Source organism: Plasmodium fragile, assembly GCF_000956335.1.
Source record: "Plasmodium fragile strain nilgiri unplaced genomic scaffold supercont1.37, whole genome shotgun sequence".
Lineage (NCBI taxonomy): Eukaryota > Apicomplexa > Aconoidasida > Haemosporida > Plasmodiidae > Plasmodium > Plasmodium fragile.
Window position 1 is genome coordinate 152,984 of NW_012192617.1, and position 21,686 is coordinate 174,669.

Consider the following 21,686-nt stretch of genomic DNA (forward strand, 5'->3'; position numbering starts at 1 on the left):
AAAAAAAAAAAAAAAAAAAAAAAAAAAAAAAAAAGAGGGGTGGAATTGTTACTAAAAAAGGCGTAACTTTCTCCTTCCACTTAACAACGCGATGAGAGAAGTACCTATACTCTCGTGGGACGTTATCTGTCGAATGACGAGACGCTTTTCTTGGGATTCCCTTTCCCTTGATGTTGCGTTTACTCAAAACGAAGAAAAAAAAAAAAAAAAAAAAAAAAAGAACAAATTAGCAAGTGCGCACATATGTACCATCGTACACTTTTACGCGAAATGTTCCTCTATACACCCCAATACCTGTGCGAAATTTTACGAAAAAGGAGAGAAAACCATCACACTTTTATTTATTTAATTATTTTTTTTTTTCTGCATCGCCTTACGTTATATACCTCCCGTGATGTACGTCAAAATGGCAAAGTAATGGTGTGGTCCTCCCCACCCCACCGCCGAACAACAAAATGGCACAAAGCGCGCCCAGTCACTGTGTAGGCAGCCACACGAGGAAATGAAGCGTCTCCGCATGGCGCAACAGTGAGCAGGAGTTTCCTTTAAAAAAAAAATAAATAAATAAAAATATTGTTGTTTAAAAAAAATAAATAAAAATAAGTTTTCCTTAATAAAAAAATGATAAATGTATGAACCGTTGCAGGGAACCATATGAGCATCGTACCCACGGACCGAGTCACAAACGGAAGAAAACGATCTGCCTCCACTACGTCGTCTTTATTGTGGAGCAGGACAACATTATGCATTCTCGCTGCTTCTATATGTGTGTGTTCTCCCTCACAGGGGTGAGGCGGCAACCCCCTGCTTCTCTGTGATGTGGTGTGAAGGATCGTTCGAAAAGGAAATCCACGATGAGTATTTACATTTCGTGGAGAGGGGGAAAGAGACCAAACACACGTTGTTGCCACACCGGAATTATAGCAGCCACTTGGTTTAACCCCCATTCACACATAAGCAGGTGATCAATTGGAATGGTCCACTAGGTGGGGGAAACAGAAAATGAGCATATGGTCCAAAACGGACAAAGCGGTCAAGGTGTAACATGTCCATAACTCGCGCATCCTCCCGTTGTGCACGTTAATTAACCACAATGGGAAAAAAAAAACAAAAAATTTTGCACACATGTACATACACTCATATGAAGGCACATCGCACAGTTCAGGTTCCCCCATTCAAAGGTCGACTCTATAAAAAAGCAAACAAACAAACGTCCCAGCATTATTTACCCATTTTAATTAAAAACTGTTTTAAGTCTCCTGCGTCGAATGAGCAGTCCCACTTTTTCTCATGTCTAATTATTCCCCACGTACAGCTTGAAGTTGTGCATTGACCTGCCTCCTCCTCCTCCTCCTCCTCCTCCTCCTCCTCCCCCTGTGTTAATTCGTTCTTGTGCAGCGTTGCTAAACGTTGCAACCCCCGCAAAAAAGCGCTGAGCAGGAAGTAGCATATCTGTGTCGACCTTTGTCCCTTTTTTTTTTTTTTTTTGTCTCTCTCCCCCCCTCAACTGTCCACGTCACATCGATTGTCTTCCCCACGTTAAGGCGTTACCCCTAGTCGCACCTTTTTTGTTTTTTCCACCCCTCGGTCACATTTCTGTTTGGAGTGCTATATCTAAACTAACACATGCACACGTGCATGTCGCTGAACAGACGCATCAATCTGCTGATCCCGATCAGGGTCCTAGCCGCTTGCCCACCTCAACAGCGCCAACCATGGCCAGAATCAACGTCTCAGAGAACGAAATTATTAGCAAAATGAAAGCGATAAATCTGAAGGAAGCGAAGAGCCCCCCTTCCCTCAGCGTGAAGAACTACACAAAATCTATCGCGCACAAGTTGAAAAAAAACAGAGAGGGAATTATTTCCTGCAAGGAGCAGATTCGAAACCTGGAAGTTCTAACCAGGCGGATGCACAGAGAACTGTCCGATGGAAACAAGGAATTAAAAAAATTAAAAAAAAATATTGAAAAGTCTGACGTGCTAAATGCTCAACTGGAGCTGAACATCATGACCCAAATGAAGAGGAACAATGCACACAACAGTATGATCTCCCTTTTAAAAAAAAAAAAAATAGGTATTAACAAAACAAAGGGCATTATCGACAGTGATATTAATTACATGGAAACGAGAATAACCATGATGAAAAACAATGTAGAAGAAAGTGAGAAGAAATATTACAAGTTGGTTGGTGCTAAGGACAAACTGCACAACGAAATGCTCAAGTTTAAAAAGGACCGAAGGGATTTGCAGAACCATTTAAATCACACCAAGAGGAATCATAATCTTTTGAAAAACCAGATGCAGAATTTTATCGTGAATATGGGCCCATAAAAAGGCAGGGTGCGCACATTTGGGGTTGCGTCCTCCAGGCGTCACGCTGGCCATGATACACAACATGATTTGTACACACGATGAGCAGATACCCGCTTTGCAACGTTTATCCGTGTTGTCTTCCTACCTCCGACGGGAATTCGTTCGTGTTGAACGTAACATACGCACACACACCTATAGGGGGGTGCACCATTTCCACCCTAAATAAACATCCCCGAGCGTACCCCCCGTGGGCGCTTAAACGGGGAAGTAAATGTTTTGCAACTTCTGGGGGGTCTTTCCCACGCGTCATTTTTTAAGCGCGTCCTTCACAATACTACTTACACCGCTGTGCGCACACTACGCCCCGTCGAGGCGGCTCACCCCCACTGGGCGAACTTGTCTATGTAGCTGAAGAGATAGGAGTCCGAGACGTAGGGCTTCAAAATATAACTGGCGGAGTTATTCCTGTTGGAGGTGTAATGCATGTAAATCTTCGTAACGATATCGTAATTAATATTAATGTGATACTTGGCCAGCAACTTAATTATGTTGCTGATGATGCTGATGTTCCTCCTGGTGGTATCATCCACCTCCTCGAATTTGTTGTCCTCGATATCCTCATCCACACTGTTAGGGTTCGTCTCTTTCGACTTCTTAATAGGAGAAGAAACCCAAATGAACCCATTCATGCCAAGTATTATTTGTACATTACAAGGAAAAACAAAAATATGCTTCTTCTGGTTTTGTATTAACGTTTGCGGGACTGTGATTAGGATCCCATTGGAGAGTTTCCCATATATGGAGGATCTGGTGTGTAAGATTATACACCCATCAGGGAGGATTCTCTGCACCTCGCATGCTATTATGTCGTTCGGCTTATATATATTAATCATATTAATCACATCATTGTAAAGTCTTATTCGTTGGCAGAAGAGGCTGATGTTTGTTTGTGATATGGACAACAGTGCTTTGCAGTAGGAGCCAATCTCAACAACCCATTTGTCGTTACTTATGTCTTTTATTTTTCCAACCAGGAGATCTCCTACTGCACCTGTGTATTTCCCTCTTAACGGTTCTACGTACACTAACTTGTTAATATAATTTACGGTGCCTACGATACAGGCAAAATATTTATCGTCCTCTTCGTACAATCCACTGCCTTTCAAGAACCTGCCCTTGTCCTTCTTACTCAGGATTTCTTCTCCTGGCAGAACAAGCTTCTTTATATTCGGGCATGCCCCATCTCCGCTGCGCTGTACATTTTCCCCCTTGTGCTTCAGCGTCTCGGTGGCCAGTATGCGGTTGTTAAACTCTTCGATGTCCTCCAGTTCTTCGTCATACGGAGTCGTCACGCGCACGTCCATTTTACCTCACCAGGTCGGGCAAAGCGAGCAAACAAGCAAACAAGCAAACGCGCTACTATACTAATTCGACCCGGGCGCAACAGCTTTACGTGACACCCTCCCCCAAAGTATAATTTTGCAGGGGGCAGGAAAAAGAGGAGGCCCCAGCAGAACAACGTTCACCTCGCTTTGTATGCCACTAACGTATAAGTATATAGTATCGTCTTTTCACTCTTCAATTTTTATCAGTGCGTGTCGTAAGCCCCTTTTTCTGTGGGCCATATTTAGCCCGCTTCTTGCGCATCTTCGTTAAAACGTGGCTGCGTATGCCGCATGGCAACCTCCCTCAACTTTGTGCAAATTTGTTTCGTGCATCTGTTTTGTGTACCTTTTTGCTTGCGTATTTGCTTATTCGTATGTTTATATATTTGTTTATTTTTTACTGTTCTTTTTTTTTTTTTTTTTTTTTTTTTTTTTTTTTTTTTTTTTTTTTTTTTTTTTTTTTTTTTCGTACACCCAGCAGTGGTGTATCGGGTTTGTCACCCGAGGGAGCAGGCCTACAATTTTCTGAAGAGAGTCGCATTAGTGCGGTTCGTTCCGCTGGGGCGTACCTTACGACTTCGCTACGGGAGAACAGCACTGCAGGATTGGGGGTCTCAAGCCGTCGTAGAGAACTGGTCCCGTTTTGTAGTATCACTAGGATTATTATTATTTTTTTTTCTCATTGCACCTCTGCACAAAGCAGTTCAAGTTGCACCCCAAGCAAATGCACGTATAATAACCATTTACACAAAGAAGCCGCCCATTTTTTCGTTCACTAGGAGACACCACACTACGATGCTGCATCGACACGAATAATTGCCAGCCCCCCCAATCGGGCTGCACCTTTGGGGGAAAGTATATTTCCGCGGGTAGATCGTCTATTTAAATCGTGTCGCCCTTCGTCTTTAGGTTATATACATATATTTTGGGTCTCCTTGAACATGACACAAAAGGAACAAGGATATTGTTTTATCATCATTTTTGTGCACAGCATGGAGTCAAATTGGCCCCCCTCTTTTGGCCCCTCTAAAAGTTGTCATCAAATTTAGTTGAACTGTGTGTGTTTGAGTGCCTTCTTTTTCTCAGAGGGAAACATACGTGTGCCGCGTTCGTATGCAACCGTTGGGGGAATAAGTGAACGTTTTTACAACAATAAAGCAACCACGTCGCGGAGATAAAACATGATTTATACTTTGAAGTTGCCACAACGTGGATGGCCATTTAGGCCGGTTCTTCCTGATATATAATTTAAACAGCATTCAACTGTGCACAGCAGAGGACGAAAAAAAAAAAAAAAAAAAAAAAGAGGGATACGTCAAAAATGACGGAGTATTAAAAACGTGTGTGCATGATCGCGCGTATCAGCAGTGCTGCGTCCAACAGGCAGCTTGTCTCACCGCAGAGTGACCGATAAGAGAAATTAAAACTAAAGATAACATGTTACGAAGTGTGAAGTGTCCCCCACTTTTCAAATAGACGGTTTATATACATCGCACTTGACGGTGGTACACGTTGGAACAGTCGCGTATGTAGCGCTGTCCTGTTCGGACCAGTTGCCATTTTTAGCTGACCCGTTCAGGCGATTTGGAATTACAGCTAGCCCGTCTAGGTCATTTGACATTACAGCTAGCTCGTCCAGTCAAAAGCGCATTAAGCGCATCGGAGGTTACAGTACCCCCCTTTCAATTTCTTGACTCGCTGCACGTAGTGTATACGGACGAATGTGATGTAATGTATCTTGTGAGTTCCCCAACAAAAGTACTCAAATGTTCTGCTGAATATTTTTTTTTTTTTTCTGCACAAAAAATAATGCCTGCAAGGACAGGCAAATAGCCAAATTGTAAAAAAAAAAAAAAAAAAAAAAAAAATTGAAACATTTTCCCCCACATATAGCAACATATTGCTTAAACGTTTAAAAAAAAAAAAAAAAAAGAGACCTCGTAGCAGCTACATTTCCCCCCCCTCATTTTAATGCAAAAACTTCACAATTGCATTTTTTAGAGCAACTATAGAAAAACTTGTGCAAAATAATATTTTTTTTAAGTTTCCATTTTAATTTGGCCCCCTTTTGATTGGCTGGTAAACATTGGTGTTACCCCTTCATGTGCAACTTATGCATGCTTTCGCCTGCTTCCACTTGAACACCTCTTCTGTTTACACAACATGTACAAATAGGATGCTCTTATTCCGTACTTCCCCTTTTAAACAAACGTGAGGTGAGCACAGAAATTAACCCAAGCACCCAACCTTGTCAGTGGTCGTGCGTACGTAGCAGTACATTGCTGTGAGCGATGTGGTATGCATAGCTGATCAAGCGATAGGACCACAAGTCCATGTGTAATTTTAAGCACACATGTACGTGTTCCTACTTCCATGCGACTGACTTCCATTACAAGTACAAGGGATATTTGCCGAGTACGTATTTGCCTCCCCATGTGCAATACACACACACACACAAGGCAGCAACGCACTTACAACGTCTGTTCTCATACTTTATCTGTCACGTAAAGTATGCACAAAATTGGGAGGTAGCCATATCTTTAATCCGTGAGGCTTTTGCTTACTTCTATGCGTCCATACCCGATTTTTTCTCCAATTGGCATTGTTTTTACTCAAAGAGTAATGTGGCGCCCGCCTTTAATCTGAAAACGATGAGCAAAAGATATAAAAAATGAAAAGGACGCAAAACTGTATAGGAAGGAAAAAGCAGAGCAAAGCGGAACCAGGGGAAGTAACTCGAGACAGAGCTGAATAAGTATCTACTCGAAAGGGCACACACAAGCTTCCACGTAGGCATCCGTGTAGGAAAAACCCATTTGGGAACCATATAAAACAGTACACTTCTGCGAATGTATCTTTTTTTTTTTGTTTTTTTTTTTTCTTTACCATTTGACCTAAGTTGCATATGAATAAGCCATACGATAAAACAGTGAAAGACTACACTATTTATGTATACGGAAAGATACATGATTTAGTGGAAGAGCTAAATAGGTATCATCAAAAATGTTACATTAATAATGAGAAGAATGTAGATTTGTGCAAGGAGTTTAAGTACAAGAAAAGGAAAAGGGTTCGGTTCCTTTCGGTGCTGGATTATTATGCAAACGTTAGGAACAAGAAATGGGAATTCGACGTCATTCCAATCGTATTTAACGAGGAGTATGAGATTTTGCATATAGGTGTTTCTATGCTTTTCAGCGATAATTTTTCTGAGGAGTACAAAAGGGGTAGGTACAACTACATCGAGCTCTTTATTTGTAATTTCGAAAAGGACAATGTGAATGAATGCCAGAGTGAGTGGACACCAGCGTTGCCTCTCAGAAATGGACATAACACTGGAGATATTTTGGATTGTCTTGTTAAGGTGGAGGACTTGAAGAGAATATACAGGGAGGGAGAGAGCCTCCGTAAAATAAGCGAAGAAATTGCTAGACCGTCAAATACCAGTGAAAGCAATGACGAGGATGATGATGCAGGAGGACATGTGATGGCCTCCATGCATGATAGTTACCAGTTGGAGAAAAAGGTCAGGAAGAAGGAAACGAGTTTCTCTTTGGGGGAGGATTTCTCCAGCAAAGATGAACAATACCCACTATACAGCATTGGGAATGACTCCATCGGGGAGGCTAAAGCAAATTTGAGTATGGGCGGTGATGAGGAGGCAGATGAGCACCTATTACTTGCTCGAAATGTAAAGGTTACTCAAGACAATGACATGTGCACGCGTAGGAGCAACCGCAGCTGCGATAGTGGTAGCAGCGCGCGGAACAGGTTCATCTCTAGCAGCAACGACAAGGAGGGATTTGCTCCTGGGTATTATTATAAAAAGGATGAGGAGAATAAATGGAAGAGTGAAAGTAGCAACAGGGAAGAGTTTTCTACAGATGGGAGGGGAGGAGTGACAAATACGAAGGTAGGAAAAGATCGTGATGGTGTCTGCCCCTTCTCATATCTCGGAAGTGGTGTGGACTTCCACAAAAGAGAGACGGAACAAACGACAGATGATGCTGATAAAGCAGGCATTCAAAAAGTGGAGTACTACAGAAATGTGAAAAGGGTAAATGAAATGGAGGAGAAGACGTACATTTCGTCAGCAGGAGGGTCCACAAAGAAAGTGATAAATTATGAGTACCTGTACAGTAGGAGCGAGAGCGAAACAATGTACTTGGATGTCCCGAGGGGGAAGAAGCATCCGTCCACCAACGAGGGAGACTTCTCACAGGGGGATGTGAACAAATTGGACGCAGCGCAGGAGAGGCCCTTCGCCAACAGTTGCAGCGTGAGGAGTGGTTACACAAAAAGCATGCATACAACCGTGGAGCGAAGTGAGATATTATTGGAGGGGAGTCCAGCGGAAGTGGGTAACCACATTGGAAAGGCTAATCACTCGGGGGTAGCCTCACCACCGGAGGAAAGATCCCCCCATGGAGACTTCACACGTTTCACAAAGCATGAGCAAACTACGCGTTTTAATCATAATGAGATAATACAGAGTAGCGACAGGGTGTACAGTGTCGAGAGTGAGGAATACCGGAGGGACACGTATACCACGACGGAGGGCAAGAGCAACCAGAATATTGTGACTGACTTCAGTGCACAGGAAAGCAAGGTTAGTGAAGCTGATAAACGGAACGAGTTTAAGCTAGGCTTCTTCAGCTCCAAGGGAAACAGAACGTACAACGAAGATAGAGTAATTACCATTAGGGACGTGAATGAGTTTGTGCAAAAGGAGTATAAGGAGGTGATTGAGGAGAGGGGAAATTTGCTGAGTGAGTCCCTAGAGAGGGAGTATTACGACATGCTGCAGAAGACGCAGAGTGTGGACAGATCGTTCAGATATTCCTCCGTCGAATCGGCAGGGGATGGAGTAGAGGAGGGGGCTGGGACCCCTTCTGCCGGGGTAAGTTCTTCCGGGTCGACCCCCCCGCCTTACATGTACTGCGCCATCTACGACGGACATAATGGTGAGAAGGCGGTAAACATAATTCAAAAGTTGCTTCATCTCCACGTGCACACCTACTACATAAATGGAAATGGGATGTCAAACTCGTTAAAGTATGCCTTTCACAAAATGGACGAGCACTTGTGTAGAAAGACAATAAATAATGAAGAGGATAACCACTCGAACTTTTCCAGCGGCAGCACAGCCTGCGTCAGTATCATATTTGATCACATGATGTATATTGCAAACATAGGGGATAGTAGATGTGTGTTGAGTAAAAATGGAAGGGCAGTTGTGGTAACCGTGGATCATCGAGCTGGAGGAAATAAAAAGGAAGAGGAGAGGATAATAACCTCTGGAGGGGTGTTAGACGACGAAGGGTATTTAGGTGGCTGTTTAGGAGTATGTAGGGGGTTTGGCTCGTTTGACAAAAAGACTAAAGAAAAATTAAAAGGTCTTGTTTGTGAACCGGACCTATTTCAAATAAAGCTAACGGAGGACGATGAGTTCCTGATTATATGCTGCGACGGGATTTTTGATGTTATGACTTCGCAGGAGGCGGTGAACACTGTGAGGGCTTCCCTGGTGGAGAGCTCTGACCCTACTGTAGCGGCGGAGGCCCTGTGCCAGTTGGCTTACAAAAGGAAGGCCCTGGATAACCTCTCCGTGGTCGTTGTGATTTTTCAGAGCCCCGAGATGAAGAAGAAGGCGCAGTCCAGCGAAAGCACCAATCGGTACGCAGGGCAAGCGGGCCGTGTCCGCAGGAGGTACGTCCAGAGGGCAAAAACAGGAGCGATGCAAAGAGCATGGCTGAGTTGTGCGCGGTGGCGCGCCTGTATGTACACTCTCGTATCTGTGTACGCCCTATACACGTGCACCACATAATCCCTATTGCCTTTTTCTCCCTTCCACCTGCAGAATAAGGTTTTCCTCTCTGAAGAATTTGATAGGCCCGTGAAGGGGGTGGAGCGATGCACCCGAGGAGGTAGTAACTAAATGCGGCAGGTGGTCCCCACATCGGAACCATAAACCGCTACCGTGACTGCATGGGTGGAAACTCCCATTGGGGGAAAAGGACAAAGTAGAAGGGGTGTGTTTGTATGTGTGTGCGTTCGTTCCCTTTCCCCTGCAATAGGGCAGGCCTGGCTCACCGCCGCGTATGCTTGGCACACCTCTCAGCACAGCATATGTCTGTTTTTTTTTTTTTTTTTTTTTTTTTTTTTTTGTATCATTTCATGGATGACAGTATGTTCACGTCCCCATGTTATGTGCCCCGTGTGGAGCCACTCGCAGATATATGTCAAGCGGGAAGGGGACCATCTAAAGTGATTTATTATGGTACGCCCTGTGCCTGATTGCAACCCTGAGCGACTGTGCAAATGAGCATGGACGTAAACTACGAACATGTGAACGTCCGAACCTGCGCACCTCTACATACCGCAACATCATCCGACTATTAACTGACTGTAGCGTTAACCAACGATCGGACTCGTCCATTGCCGCGTCACTTTTTTACTTGCGCTGGTTGGGTCAGTTGCAGTGGAAGCATTGGATGAATTTTACATTTTTGGTGAAAGTGCTCTTTAGAGAGATGAAGAGTGACGGTAGCTGCCAGGCGAAATTGACACCAGTGGAAGGAAATCAAACGGGGAAGAACAGGTCGTCCTCCGGGGAAGATACGCAACAGGGGAAGAGTATACCTTTCCGCAAAGCACTGCTTCAACGATCTAAGGCTGAATGGGCAAGCCCTATTTAAGAAGCATAAAAAAGGGGAGGGGGTTCTATGGAGTATATGAGGGAAGGTCACAACTTGGGTAGGATCCAAGAGTTAAAATGCCAATGCGGGGTTGCGGGGTTGCGTGCTTGCTTTAGTAAAAGTGGCTACGGTTACAGGGGCTTTTTGTTGTTTTTGTTTTGTTTTTTTTTGTTTTACAGAGTTGTTTGTTGCCCCTTATGTGCGCTAATGGCGCCTGAAGTGGCATATGGAGAATTATTTATGCATTAAGATCCATTAGCTCAGTGGTTAGAGCGTCGGTCTTATGTACCGAAGGTCGTGGGTTCGAAACCCACATGGATCAGCCGAATTTTACCCTATTTAAAGAACTATATTTTAAAAGGGAAAATTTAAACGTTGTTGAAATTATATGTATTTTAAGGATTAACGTAATTTTATTATTTTTTAATCTCGTTGGGTATTCTAATTTTATTATTATTTTGTTGTATTTTCCTCCTTGCATAAGGAAATACTATGCACAAATAATCAATATGTTTTTATCCTCTTGTGGCAGGACTTCATTAAAGGGGGGAGGGAACATGATATTTCCCTTCTCTTAAGTTAAAAACAGTACGTTTCATCGGGTTAGCGCTTCTTCTATGCTTTCCCAGTGGTGCCGTTATGCACGCGCAAGTTCGTTCGTGCTTATAGCAAGAACAAAAAAACAGTTCGGACAGTTATACAGTAATGACAGTAGGGGGGCAATTAGGAAGAAAAAAAAACAGACCAAATACGTATATTATTTTTTTTTCTTTTCCTCATAGGAAATAATACCGCTATTTTATTACTTTGCGTTCTCAAACAAACGGCAACTCTTTCTCGTTTTTTTTTTTTTTTTTTTGGCGCAACAGAAACAAAAAATAAATTCGACAGCGGCAGGATTCGAACCTGCGCAGGCAGAGCCTATCAGATTTCTAGTCTGACTCCTTAACCACTCGGACACACTGTCTTACCTGCATATACCTTCGTTCCTATTTAATATGCCTCCTTCATTTTAGTATAAAAACTTTCTGCATTATCGAGATCAGTTTTTGCTCATTGGTACATAAAAGCATACATTAACTCATAACAAACGGGACTCTTTTAAAAAAAAATACGAGCAACGTCGATTGGTACGGAAGCCGCGTTACGTTTGTTTTCTCATATGAAGGGGTAATTTTTTTTTATGCTTGGGGATTCCCCTTGAAATGTTTTTTTCCTCCTCACTGCGATCACAACAGGGGGATATATAGGACGCATATGAATTTTCAGATAATGAAGCGAATCATCTACATGAATGAACTTTTTTAATTGACGCAACTATCCTGCGTAGCATATTTTTTTTTTGTTCTCATTTTGTAAATGTAGCCATGTGAGGCTAGGTAATCCCCTCGTTCGGTACAGTGCTACAATTCCTTTGCTGTCATCTTGTGGGATATGAAAGAAGGCAACTCAGCCGCTTAGCCACTTCGCTGATTCACCATCTAAGAGAACAGGCATTGCGATGAGCGGATGCGAACAAAGGTATATTCCATTTACAAGCACCGGTTGCTGTTTTTGTTTTTTGTCTTGCGAATCATAGACAGATGCGTTTCATATTTTACGTCAGTGCACTTGCGCGCATGTGTAGTGCTAGGGGGTAACATACGTTCTGTGGTGGACACTCACCAGCGACTAGAACAAAGGCACATTGCATAACACATGTACCATGCAGTACGATATGCTGTGCAATGTGTTATTGTCATACCCTCGAGCGGCGGGAGTCTCAGGTAAAGGAACATGGGTCCCCCCTTTTTGTCTTCTTCTCTGAGGGGCGAACAAGAACAGTTTCACTGCATATCAAGATTGGGTATCCTCCTTTAAAGCGCATTTGGGAGGATGATGGCACGCGTCATTTAAATGACCACATTAGCAATGCAGTTATAACACTGCGGATGGTAATGTATGTCACTAAGTAGCGCTCAGCAGGGTCTACTTATATTAAACCTACATTTGCCGTATGTATGTACATATATATATACCCCTAATACAAAATACATTTCTCCCATTTCAAGTGAAGATTCCACCTTCCCGATTTATTTCTTTTTGTACATGTATGTGTGGTCGCGTAAATACACATTTGTATTATGCGTCTGTAGCTGTTTTTTTTTTTTTTTTTTTTTAAATCAACGCGCGCTACTTTTAAAGGGTAAAAGAGGGGCAAGAAAAAAAAAAAAAAAAAACGTTATGTTCTCATTAAGCATGGGCCCATGAAGCACAAATCATGTGAAGGGAAGTTTCGAACATGTTTTTTTAATACACAAGAGGGGGACGAAAAATGTGATATCAAGTGTCGCTCTACCGGCTCATGCTACGTAAATGCGACGTTCCAATAGTACCCCGTCTTCCATTCATAAGTATGAAAATAATGAGGACCTCCTGGAACAGCCGCAGGGAGAGCAACATAAATTTGGTCCCACTGTTAAAATGACTTGTCTGCAAAATAAAACTCAGGTCTACTTTTCATTGGTCATGCATTATGAAGTTCCCATGTGGCGTCTTCAAAATAATTTTTTGTTTTTTTTTCGCTTTTCCTAACAGAAATAAAAAATGGATAGTGAAGAGGACGAGGGCGCGACGGAGGAAAGCATACCATTTGTGATTTTGGACCCGGGGTCTTGGTAAGCGCGAAAGGGGAAAACAAATCGATCAGTAGGCTGCGACAGATATGTAAGCGCCGAAAAGGTTTGATACCCCAAAAAAAAAAAAAAATAGCAGCAGCATAATATGTGCCCCATTTGAGTGGCCCCAGTACATAAAACAGAGCTAACCCGTTCGTCCCTCAAAACTGTGTCAACACGCCCACACCGATTTGTTCCTGTAGGACCATCAAAATGGGAGTCGTTACGGACGAAATGCCAACTCTGCAAATCCCTTGCTTATATGTAGAGTATGATTTGGTCAAGCGTCCTTTGTATGAGCAGGGTTATACACACACATAGGTATATTTTTATTTTATTTTTTCTTCTCTTTGCAGGAAAGTTTTTTCCAATTCGAGGGAGGTGAAAGTAGGGACAGAGGCAGTTATCCGATAATGGGTCCACGTCGTGCAGCCTGCAAATATGGAAGCGTGACATGTACCATTTGGATCCACGCGAGCAAATATGTGGGCATGCACATTGTCCTAATAAGAGGTGTACATGTTCACACACGCATGGAATGGGCCCGCTCCACCACACAGTTCGGACATGAGGCAGTCGAAGAATACACCCGAGCTAAATACGAAACAGCCAAACTGGAAGGCGAGGAAGGTGCTAACCCCAATGAAATCACTACTACGTGGACATGAGGAAAAAAAAAAAAACAAAAAAAAAGAGAAAAAGATTGACCGATTTCCAATAAACGAATGGACATGCGCCTATATATAGACCTAACCATTTGTAGTCCATCTTCGACACCTCTGCACACGTTCCCCCCGAATTGAACTCCCTATTCAGGCGACGAGCTGCTAAATGTGAAAATGAAGTTTTGCGACCCTCGCCATCCCCTCAGCTCGAACGACTTCACAGATTTGTTCGAAGTGTACAACTACCTGGTGAAGGTAACGGAAAAGGGGGGGCGCGCACCAAGGAAACACATGCACATGGACACACTCATATGTATGTGATATCTCTGTGGGAATTCCCCCCCACACACAAACCGAGTCGCCCGCACAATTTTAATCCCTTTCCTTCCCCTTTCTCGTCCTACAAAAATAGAGACTAAGCATAAAAACAGACGACTACAACTTACTCGTCACCATTCCCGAAAAAGTGGAAAAGTTGTTCATAATTAACATGCTGAATTGGGCATTCAGAACTCATCAATTCGCATCGATATCCTTTATTTACAACTCTCTTGCGGCATCCTACTACTATGGACTGAACACAGGTTCGCAAAAAAGAGGGGAAAGCTGAATTGTCGTTTATTTGCTTTTTTAGGAGTGCTACGACTTGATGACAACTAATTCCATTGACATTCGCACATCGGATGGTCATCTGCTCAACTGGACTCTTCTTTCTTTTCACCTCCCCCATCCGCGAAGCACTCGTTGTCGACTTAGGCGAGACCGCAAGCAGAGTATCCCCCGTCGCGGAAAATCATGGGGTTTTCCTGGACAGCGCGAAGAACTGTGAAATAGGGGGCCACCTAATAACTAAATACATTTCCAATTTTGTCAAAGTAAAGGACAGGAACGTTGACTACACCCTTGTGCAAAATTATAAAGAGTTAAAAGGTTACATAAGTCTAGACATTGACCGGAGTATAAAAATGAACAGCGATTGTAATGGCTTGTTGAAGCCTTATAGAATTCCATACAGTAATATTTACATAGACCCCAAGGCTGAAATGTTAAGCCATGAAATTTATTTTCAGCCTGATTTTTTAGCGCACTTACCTGGATATTATTACAAGCAAAACGTAGTGCCATTAAGTCAGCTAATTTTCGAGTGTGTATGTTCCTGTCCAATGGATTTACGAAAACAATTACTCAACAACATTGTCCTCGTTGGCGGTGTATCAGATTGTGTCAACATGCACGAACGGTTACATAAAGAGTTGGTCAATATTTTGCGGCTTAAAAATTACAGTGAAAATACAAAAGTGCACGTAAGAAATGAATGCATGTCTAAAATAGCAGCTTACCTAGGATGCAGACAGTACGGGAAAGCCATTTACCACAATAAAAATAAATGGGTTACAAGGGAGGATTACTTAACGACGGCTAACGCGAAGGTGGTACATAGGCTTTTGATGTGGGCTAACGTTTTGTAGAGGCGTTCGAAGTGCCCGCCCGCACTTGGGGGAGGTGGAGACATGGGAGGCGCCATACACGCATTTTGTTAAAATGGTGTCACTGCTTTTTTTGGCGTTGTTCTATGCTATAATTTTTTTTTTTTTTTCATATGGCTAGCTTGTTCAGGTAAAAAGTTACATTTTTTTTGTTTTTTTCTCCAAATGGCTACCCTTTGTTCAGGCACAAATTGTTTTTTTTTTTTCCAGCTAGCTAAAAGCATAACACAATTGGCAAAATTGAATGGCAGTTTTGCGCAAAAACTGACCGTGAAATTTGCATCTTTACAATTTTCTTTTTTTTTTGTGGTTGTTTTTCAAAATGCTTGCACATGACGAGAATGCCATGTGAAGGTAAAGGCTTTATTCAACACAACACGATAAATTGCGGTGCATACGGGGGGGTTACATATATATAAATGTATATATATATGCATGTGTATACATTTCACATATGGGTACGTGAACGGGGTGGGGCCAAACATGCATGCACATTTGTTATGCACACAAGCAGCGCACAAAAAAAAAAAAAAAAAAAAAAAAAAATTATATCCCCAGTTGTGCACACGTCCCTCGGATGACAACTCGCAAGCCCACGCAGAATCATAAAAAGAAGATGGAGTCACTCTTGTAAAATTTGTTCAAACCGTTCGTCTTCACATTCAAATCCAAGTTGTATTTTTTCATGACGTCAATATAGGACTTGTATCTGCTGTAGTCCTGGTTGCTTTCTTTTTTTTTCAAAACATCAAGCTTTTCACATTTGGACGTGGTTCTATTTTGAAGTGGCAATTTCTGCTTAAAAATGTAAGCAATTTTTCTGTTGATAGCTTCTGACCCATCCGGAAGAACTAAATTGTTGTACTCATTTAGCTCAGGTTTTGTGTATCCGAACTCTTCCAGGACTTCATATATGGTGTCATAGTTTATATTTTTGCTCAGTTCTTCCTCCTTCACTTTGTAGTCCTCGCTACTGTTATCGCTTTCGTTTTTGTATTCATTATCGAGTTGGGCTTGGGCTTCCTCCGCGTTGGATGGACGTACATTTGAACGGTCTTCCCGCTGTTTCTGCTTGGCCTCCTCTTCCCCATCTTTCTCCGCGCTGCGGTGACTCTTGGAGTCTATTTGGTTGTTTCTCTTCTTGTGGAGCATACACAGAAGCAACTCTTTGTCCTCCTTATTAGTAATGTATCTATTTAACAGATCAACGTACGACTTTGAGAAATCGTAATATTTTTGAATAAAAATAAAAAAATCTGCATGTAGTTTGGTGTGACTCTTGCAGATCATATGCGACTGTAACGATTTGACACACTTGGAATGGCGAAAGCAGTAGATGCAAATGTTCTCTTCGTAAATTTTCTTCCCTATGGTTAGAAGAATTTTTTTCAAATTGGTAACGTACTTTATATCAGGGATATAAAAAGTATAATTATCATTCATGTGTTTTATATTTTCTTCTATTGAATTAAAAATTCTGTTGTCAAAGAAGCATACCAAGGGGTTGTCATATTTTACATGTTTGTTCATTAAAACATCTTCCTTCGTTGCGTATTTAATTTTTTGCGTTTCGCAATTGTTGCTCGTGTAACTGCTTCCGTTATTATTGGCCTTTTTGCCGCTGCACAGTTCTGCTTGGTTTTTTTTCTCCTTTTTTTTCTTCCCGTTGCTGTGCTTCTTGTGCGCGCAGTGGTTGCTGCTAGCGGGGTCTCCACTAACGGGGTCGTTTCCGGTACCGTTGGCGCTAATCCCCCCTTTGGTCAAGCTGTGCACCTTCTCATTAAAGGTCACTTCGTTGACTGCAGTCAAATTCAGAAGCTTCCTCTTCAAATTATATTTGTGCCACTCGGACTTAAAGTGGTACCGAAAGAACGAGTAGTTATATATCTGTATATTGCATGTATAACAGTTGTAAGTTTTTTTATTCAAGTCACTGTTCTCAATGTAAATATTTACTTGGTCCTTATGATACATGTTAATCGTGGAGTTGCTATTTTTGTTGATGTATTCCTGCACAATTACATCTTCCTTTTTCATATTGTAAATGTTTTTTATGTCCATTGGCTGTTTGTGCCCTGCCGGATTGTCTTCCATGTAGACTACTTTGGGCTCAGCGTCTTCCATTTTGGCTCTTTGGCAATGGAGATGGATAGCATATGTGTGTAGTGCAATCGTTTTTTGTATATAGCACTGGTATGGTTAGCAGAGGTGTATTAACTCCTCCCGTGCATAGTTTTGTGCATATGTGGATGGTGTATGTTTGGGTTTTTCTCCCTCTGAACTTGTTCGCGTTGAGTTCACTGGGTTAAAAAGTATTCCTGTGCGCTGTTCCGTATACGCTGTCCCCTGTGCCGCGTGTCTTTCGCGTGGACTAAATGTTTCTTTCCTGACACGCAAGTTTGTGCGCGTACAAGTTGCTTTCCCTGTTAAGCTATATTTTGGTTTGCCCTTTGCACTTGTCTTCTTCGCGACGATATGCATACGCAGGGGTCTGGCAGGGGGCGCGCGATGCAATGCGATTCGCGCAGTAGTGACGTACGATCAGAAAGACTCCTATGAGTGCACCACTGTTTCACATACAGATGCTCCCGCTCGAAGATGATCACGCTTCACACAAAGTCAGCTGCGCTAACTCTGAAAAAAAAAAAAAACTGCCCCTCAGTGCGTCTTCACAAAAGTACAGGTTATTCCTCCCATCACCATGTCGGATGCTCCCCACAGTGAACAATTCTATTTGGTGATGAAAATGCGTCGCTCCGTTTTTTTAAAAAAAGAAAAAATGTATTCTTTGAAAACGGAATGATATTAAAACACGTATAAACAATTCATTAAATCATTATATTGCAAAAGCTGTTTTTCTCTTTACAGGAGACAGGGATGCAGGGGCAGGTGAAGAAGTGAAGCAAATGAGGGGGGGTGGAAATGAAACTGCGCCAACAGAAAGCGAAGTCATGCAATGATAATATATTAGTGGACGCCCAAGTGTAAAGGAGATTTTAAAAAAAATAAAATACTTTTTAAAAGGGGCGAGTACTCAGCTAGTGCCATCCTACAGGATAAAAGTGGCACGGCATACGAAAAAGGCGATTTTAAAAAAAAAAAAAAAAAAAAAAAAAAAGGAATGGCCCAACTTGCCCGCAATTATAAAAAAAAAGAAAAAAATATATACATATATATACATATATATACATATCATGACTCCACTGTGTTGTTTTTATTCTTTCTTCGGGGGGAGGGCCAAATCACCGCTCCAACATGAAACATAAAGAAAGCGTACATCTACGCGGCAAAATGGTTATGGCGCGATTGCACTTTCGTCGACGGCGCGAAAGGTAAGGAATACGCCTTCCCCGCCAGTATTTGCTGTGCTGTGCTTCCCTCGCATATGGCTCCTTCCGGCGCCTATGCTGTGTCGAATTTTTTTATTTTCATTTTTTCATGCACAAAAAAAACTGTTATCCATTTTTGTTAGTGTATTATTGGTATGCATGGAGTAAAAAGGAAAAATTAAACGGACATATGGCCATTATTCGTTCGAAGGGCTTTTGGTCATATATGCAATTATACTCGCGCGTAAAAAGGAATTTATAAAATTTTCTGTGCGACATTGCACATGAGCAAAAAAAAAAAAAAAAAAAAAAAAAAAACGCGTAAGTTTCTCACTTTTTCATTATTTGATGCCTTGTGACAAACAAAATTAACGTGAACAAAAACGCAATGTGATTTACAAAATGTACTTGTGCGGATGTACCTTTTTATGAAAGCATGACCCAACGTTTGAACTGCTTTATTTTTTGTTGCCGCATGAGGGCAAAAAGAACACCCCCCTGATGAATACAGTGAAGACCAAATTGTGTTTGCCTCCAAATAAAAGGGCACAAGTGCTGCATACGTGATGGCAGGCGGGGGGACACATAGACGCATGACACATGACTCCACATGAATGTCTGAATGTGTACCTATACAACAGACGCGTGGCTGGCCTGTGTGCTGTTCGCTTTTTTGGTCTCACCTTTTGTGGTGATTCGCCTTTTTGTCCTGCCCCATTTGACCATTCGAAAGGGCATCATAACACCGCCAGCAGGTGAGGGTCGATCAGTGGGTCAAATACTTGCAACATAAATTTTGAAAAGGGTAAAAAAATAAAGCTAAGCAAAAAGTGTATATGTTCGTTGGACGGACAAAATGAGGAGATAAAATTCATCTCATGCAAACGCTGCCACAGAGGTGGACACACAATTTTTTAATCGCTTATACACGCGCGTGGGTACAAAGACCAAAAAAATAAATGACACGTAATTGAAGAAATATCAACCAATGTCATCTTCATAGCGAAAACTCTTTTGTCGATTGTTTTTCACCTCCGATCTGCGTTTCTTATAATTGATGGACTCCCTCTTTTCCTTATCCGTCGGTTTTAATATTCTTCGCTTTTCCTTCTGTAGGTGTGGTTTTTGCAAAAAAAAAAATAAAAAAAAATTGTGTGCTTGGTTTGCCATGCCATCACGTACGAGTGGGGTGAACAAACGTCAAACAGTAGTCGGGCATGTAGACCATTCACACACTTGTGCGACCATGTTAAATGCTCGAGGAAAAGGAACGTGTGTGACAAGACTTACTTCAATTTCGTGTGTAATAGCATCCTCCAGGTTGTCCCTGATGGAAGTAATTTTATCGTACAAGAGCTCACGTGCGTATATTCTGTTCTTTTGTAAACATCTGCGTACCGGTGGAGGTGGACACAATGGAAAAAAAAAAAAAAAAAAAAAAAAAAACGTAAATGTATAAATATATAGATATATACACGTACTTATTCGTGATAAACAACGGAGGCGTAAAAAGAGTTGGGAGCAAATGGCTAAGACGGAAGATACAGCGCAACCTGTCTCGCAAATTTCAAAGGCGAATTATCAAAATTGCTTTTGTTCATTTTTCCTCCTCTTTCCTTATACCCGTGCTCCGTCCTAACCTGTACTTGTGGCATTTGATTATTATTTTTTCACCCTCCCCGCTGTCATATTTTATCATGACGCAGTTATTCGTTTTGTTAACCTTCTGCCCTCCTTTTCCCGTGCCCTTGACGAAAGTTTCTTCAATGTCCTTGGGGAAAACTCCTATGCTTTCTAACTTTTTTCTTATCAATTCGAATTTGTTCTGGGATGGCTTGTTCAGGTGGAGGCACAGTCGGCTTGTGGATTTAGTGTACTGTGCGAATTTCTGCTGAGCCAAAATGAAGCTTGGGTACTGAAAAGGGGTGGAGAAGGAAATGGGATGAATGGGCAAAGGCACATACGTTATTCGTGTTAACCATCTTGTTGGTCGTACGACCCCAGGAAGGCCCTTTCCATTCGTGCAATTCAGTTGGCGTATACCTTCACAAGTTTTTCTTGCCACTGTATACTGCTGACGCGGGTAAGAAAGCTTAAAAGGAGCAGGAGTAGGGTGTGACTGCGCGGCATTATACATTATTACCGCCGCGAGCCTTCGGTGCGCTCGCCTTTAGGAGGGACATCACTACAAAATGGGAAAAGAGCCACTTTAGCGGAGATCACTCTCAGTTATTTGTAAACGTGGGGAAAAATTTTTTTTCGAGGTGTGCTTGAGCATCTTCCCTACGACGTGTTACTTTGCTCTTACTCGAATTCGTGGCGTTCCCTTTTTGTTGTGCGCACCTAGTTGACGGACCCGTCGTGGGATGCCTTATGCACTTCGGGTTCACGCATCCGGGGTGTTTCTCAAGGAACCCTTGAGTGGAGGCGGCAACATGATACTTGTCCAAGGGCAGCAAAGCGGGGTGTATTTGTACTGCCGCACCCATCCACCTTCACTCCCCTCTTGACCGACCCCGCATGAAAGCACACCCGAGGTCGCAAAGAACAAATGGAAGTCTACCCCAGGTGGTTTGCCTACCCCTCAGTGAGTTTCCACTCGCAAGGAAAATATTTTTTTTGAAGAAAAACCGGTTGTGTAATATGTAACAATTTTAAAGAGGAAAAATTGATCAAAAGGAAGGTATATGAAAAGCCCTTTTATTTTTCACTGCACTCTTAAAAAAGGCGACATAATTTTCCCCGTCATTCTCCTTTCCCATACAAACGTATATGTGTGTCATGAGGAACGGGCGTACACAGCAGGTGCGGGGAGTTTTATTCATGTGTTTTTATAAAAAAAGAAAACAAAAAAAAAGTTACCACCTCAATAGTGACACAGTCGAGAAAGTGGAAAGACTACGTTCAGAAATTCCAAATGGGGTGAAGAAAAAAAGAACCATTGAGCAGAAGGAAGCCCGTCCCAAGCAGGAACAGGAGCACTTTTGATTAAATTTTTTTGTGATTATATGACCAAGTAGGAGGAAGGCATGTTTTTTTTTTTTTTTTGGGGTGCGCATTTATTTGCTAAGGAATATCCTCATTCATGGAGAGTAGTGTATGCCTCTGCCACTTGTTTTTTTTTTTTTTTTTTTTTTTTTTTTTTTTTTT

At 42.2% G+C, this 21,686-nt stretch overlaps 6 protein-coding genes and 2 non-coding genes across 8 annotated transcripts; 4 read left to right on the forward strand and 4 right to left on the reverse strand.

Moving 5' to 3' along the window:
* Window positions 1-1,715: 1,715 nt before the first annotated feature.
* On the forward strand, window positions 1,716-2,333 carry AK88_03324 (uncharacterized protein; the record flags this gene model as incomplete). The annotated part of the gene is made up of 1 exon (XM_012480943.1): window positions 1,716-2,333. One exon carries the CDS (start codon window positions 1,716-1,718, stop codon window positions 2,331-2,333), a length of 618 nt encoding a protein of 205 aa, XP_012336366.1.
* Window positions 2,334-2,692: 359 nt separating this feature from the next.
* On the reverse strand, window positions 2,693-3,679 carry AK88_03325 (uncharacterized protein; the record flags this gene model as incomplete). Its single annotated transcript, XM_012480944.1, has 1 exon — window positions 2,693-3,679. One exon carries the CDS (start codon window positions 3,677-3,679, stop codon window positions 2,693-2,695), a length of 987 nt encoding a protein of 328 aa, XP_012336367.1.
* A 2,926-nt stretch (window positions 3,680-6,605) lies between these two features.
* Window positions 6,606-9,600, forward strand: AK88_03326 (uncharacterized protein; the record flags this gene model as incomplete). The annotated part of the gene is made up of 2 exons (XM_012480945.1): window positions 6,606-9,376; window positions 9,561-9,600. The coding sequence occupies 2 exons, from the start codon at window positions 6,606-6,608 to the stop codon at window positions 9,598-9,600; spliced, it is 2,811 nt and encodes a 936-aa protein (XP_012336368.1).
* A 1,047-nt stretch (window positions 9,601-10,647) lies between these two features.
* Window positions 10,648-10,720, forward strand: AK88_03327. Its single transcript has one exon. It is a non-coding gene; the product is annotated as a tRNA-Ile (tRNA).
* A 563-nt stretch (window positions 10,721-11,283) lies between these two features.
* Window positions 11,284-11,365, reverse strand: AK88_03328. Its single transcript has one exon. It is a non-coding gene; the product is annotated as a tRNA-Ser (tRNA).
* Window positions 11,366-12,984: 1,619 nt separating this feature from the next.
* AK88_03329 (uncharacterized protein) lies at window positions 12,985-15,189 on the forward strand (the record flags this gene model as incomplete). The annotated part of the gene is made up of 7 exons (XM_012480946.1): window positions 12,985-13,055; window positions 13,259-13,324; window positions 13,412-13,442; window positions 13,616-13,685; window positions 13,872-13,975; window positions 14,133-14,304; window positions 14,459-15,189. The coding sequence occupies 7 exons, from the start codon at window positions 12,985-12,987 to the stop codon at window positions 15,187-15,189; spliced, it is 1,245 nt and encodes a 414-aa protein (XP_012336369.1).
* Window positions 15,190-15,810: 621 nt separating this feature from the next.
* Window positions 15,811-17,331, reverse strand: AK88_03330 (uncharacterized protein; the record flags this gene model as incomplete). Its single annotated transcript, XM_012480947.1, has 1 exon — window positions 15,811-17,331. The coding sequence occupies one exon, from the start codon at window positions 17,329-17,331 to the stop codon at window positions 15,811-15,813; it is 1,521 nt and encodes a 506-aa protein (XP_012336370.1).
* Window positions 17,332-19,517: 2,186 nt separating this feature from the next.
* AK88_03331 (uncharacterized protein) lies at window positions 19,518-20,518 on the reverse strand (the record flags this gene model as incomplete). Its single annotated transcript, XM_012480948.1, has 4 exons — window positions 19,518-19,646; window positions 19,827-19,926; window positions 20,177-20,451; window positions 20,501-20,518. The coding sequence occupies 4 exons, from the start codon at window positions 20,516-20,518 to the stop codon at window positions 19,518-19,520; spliced, it is 522 nt and encodes a 173-aa protein (XP_012336371.1).
* Window positions 20,519-21,686: the final 1,168 nt, after the last annotated feature.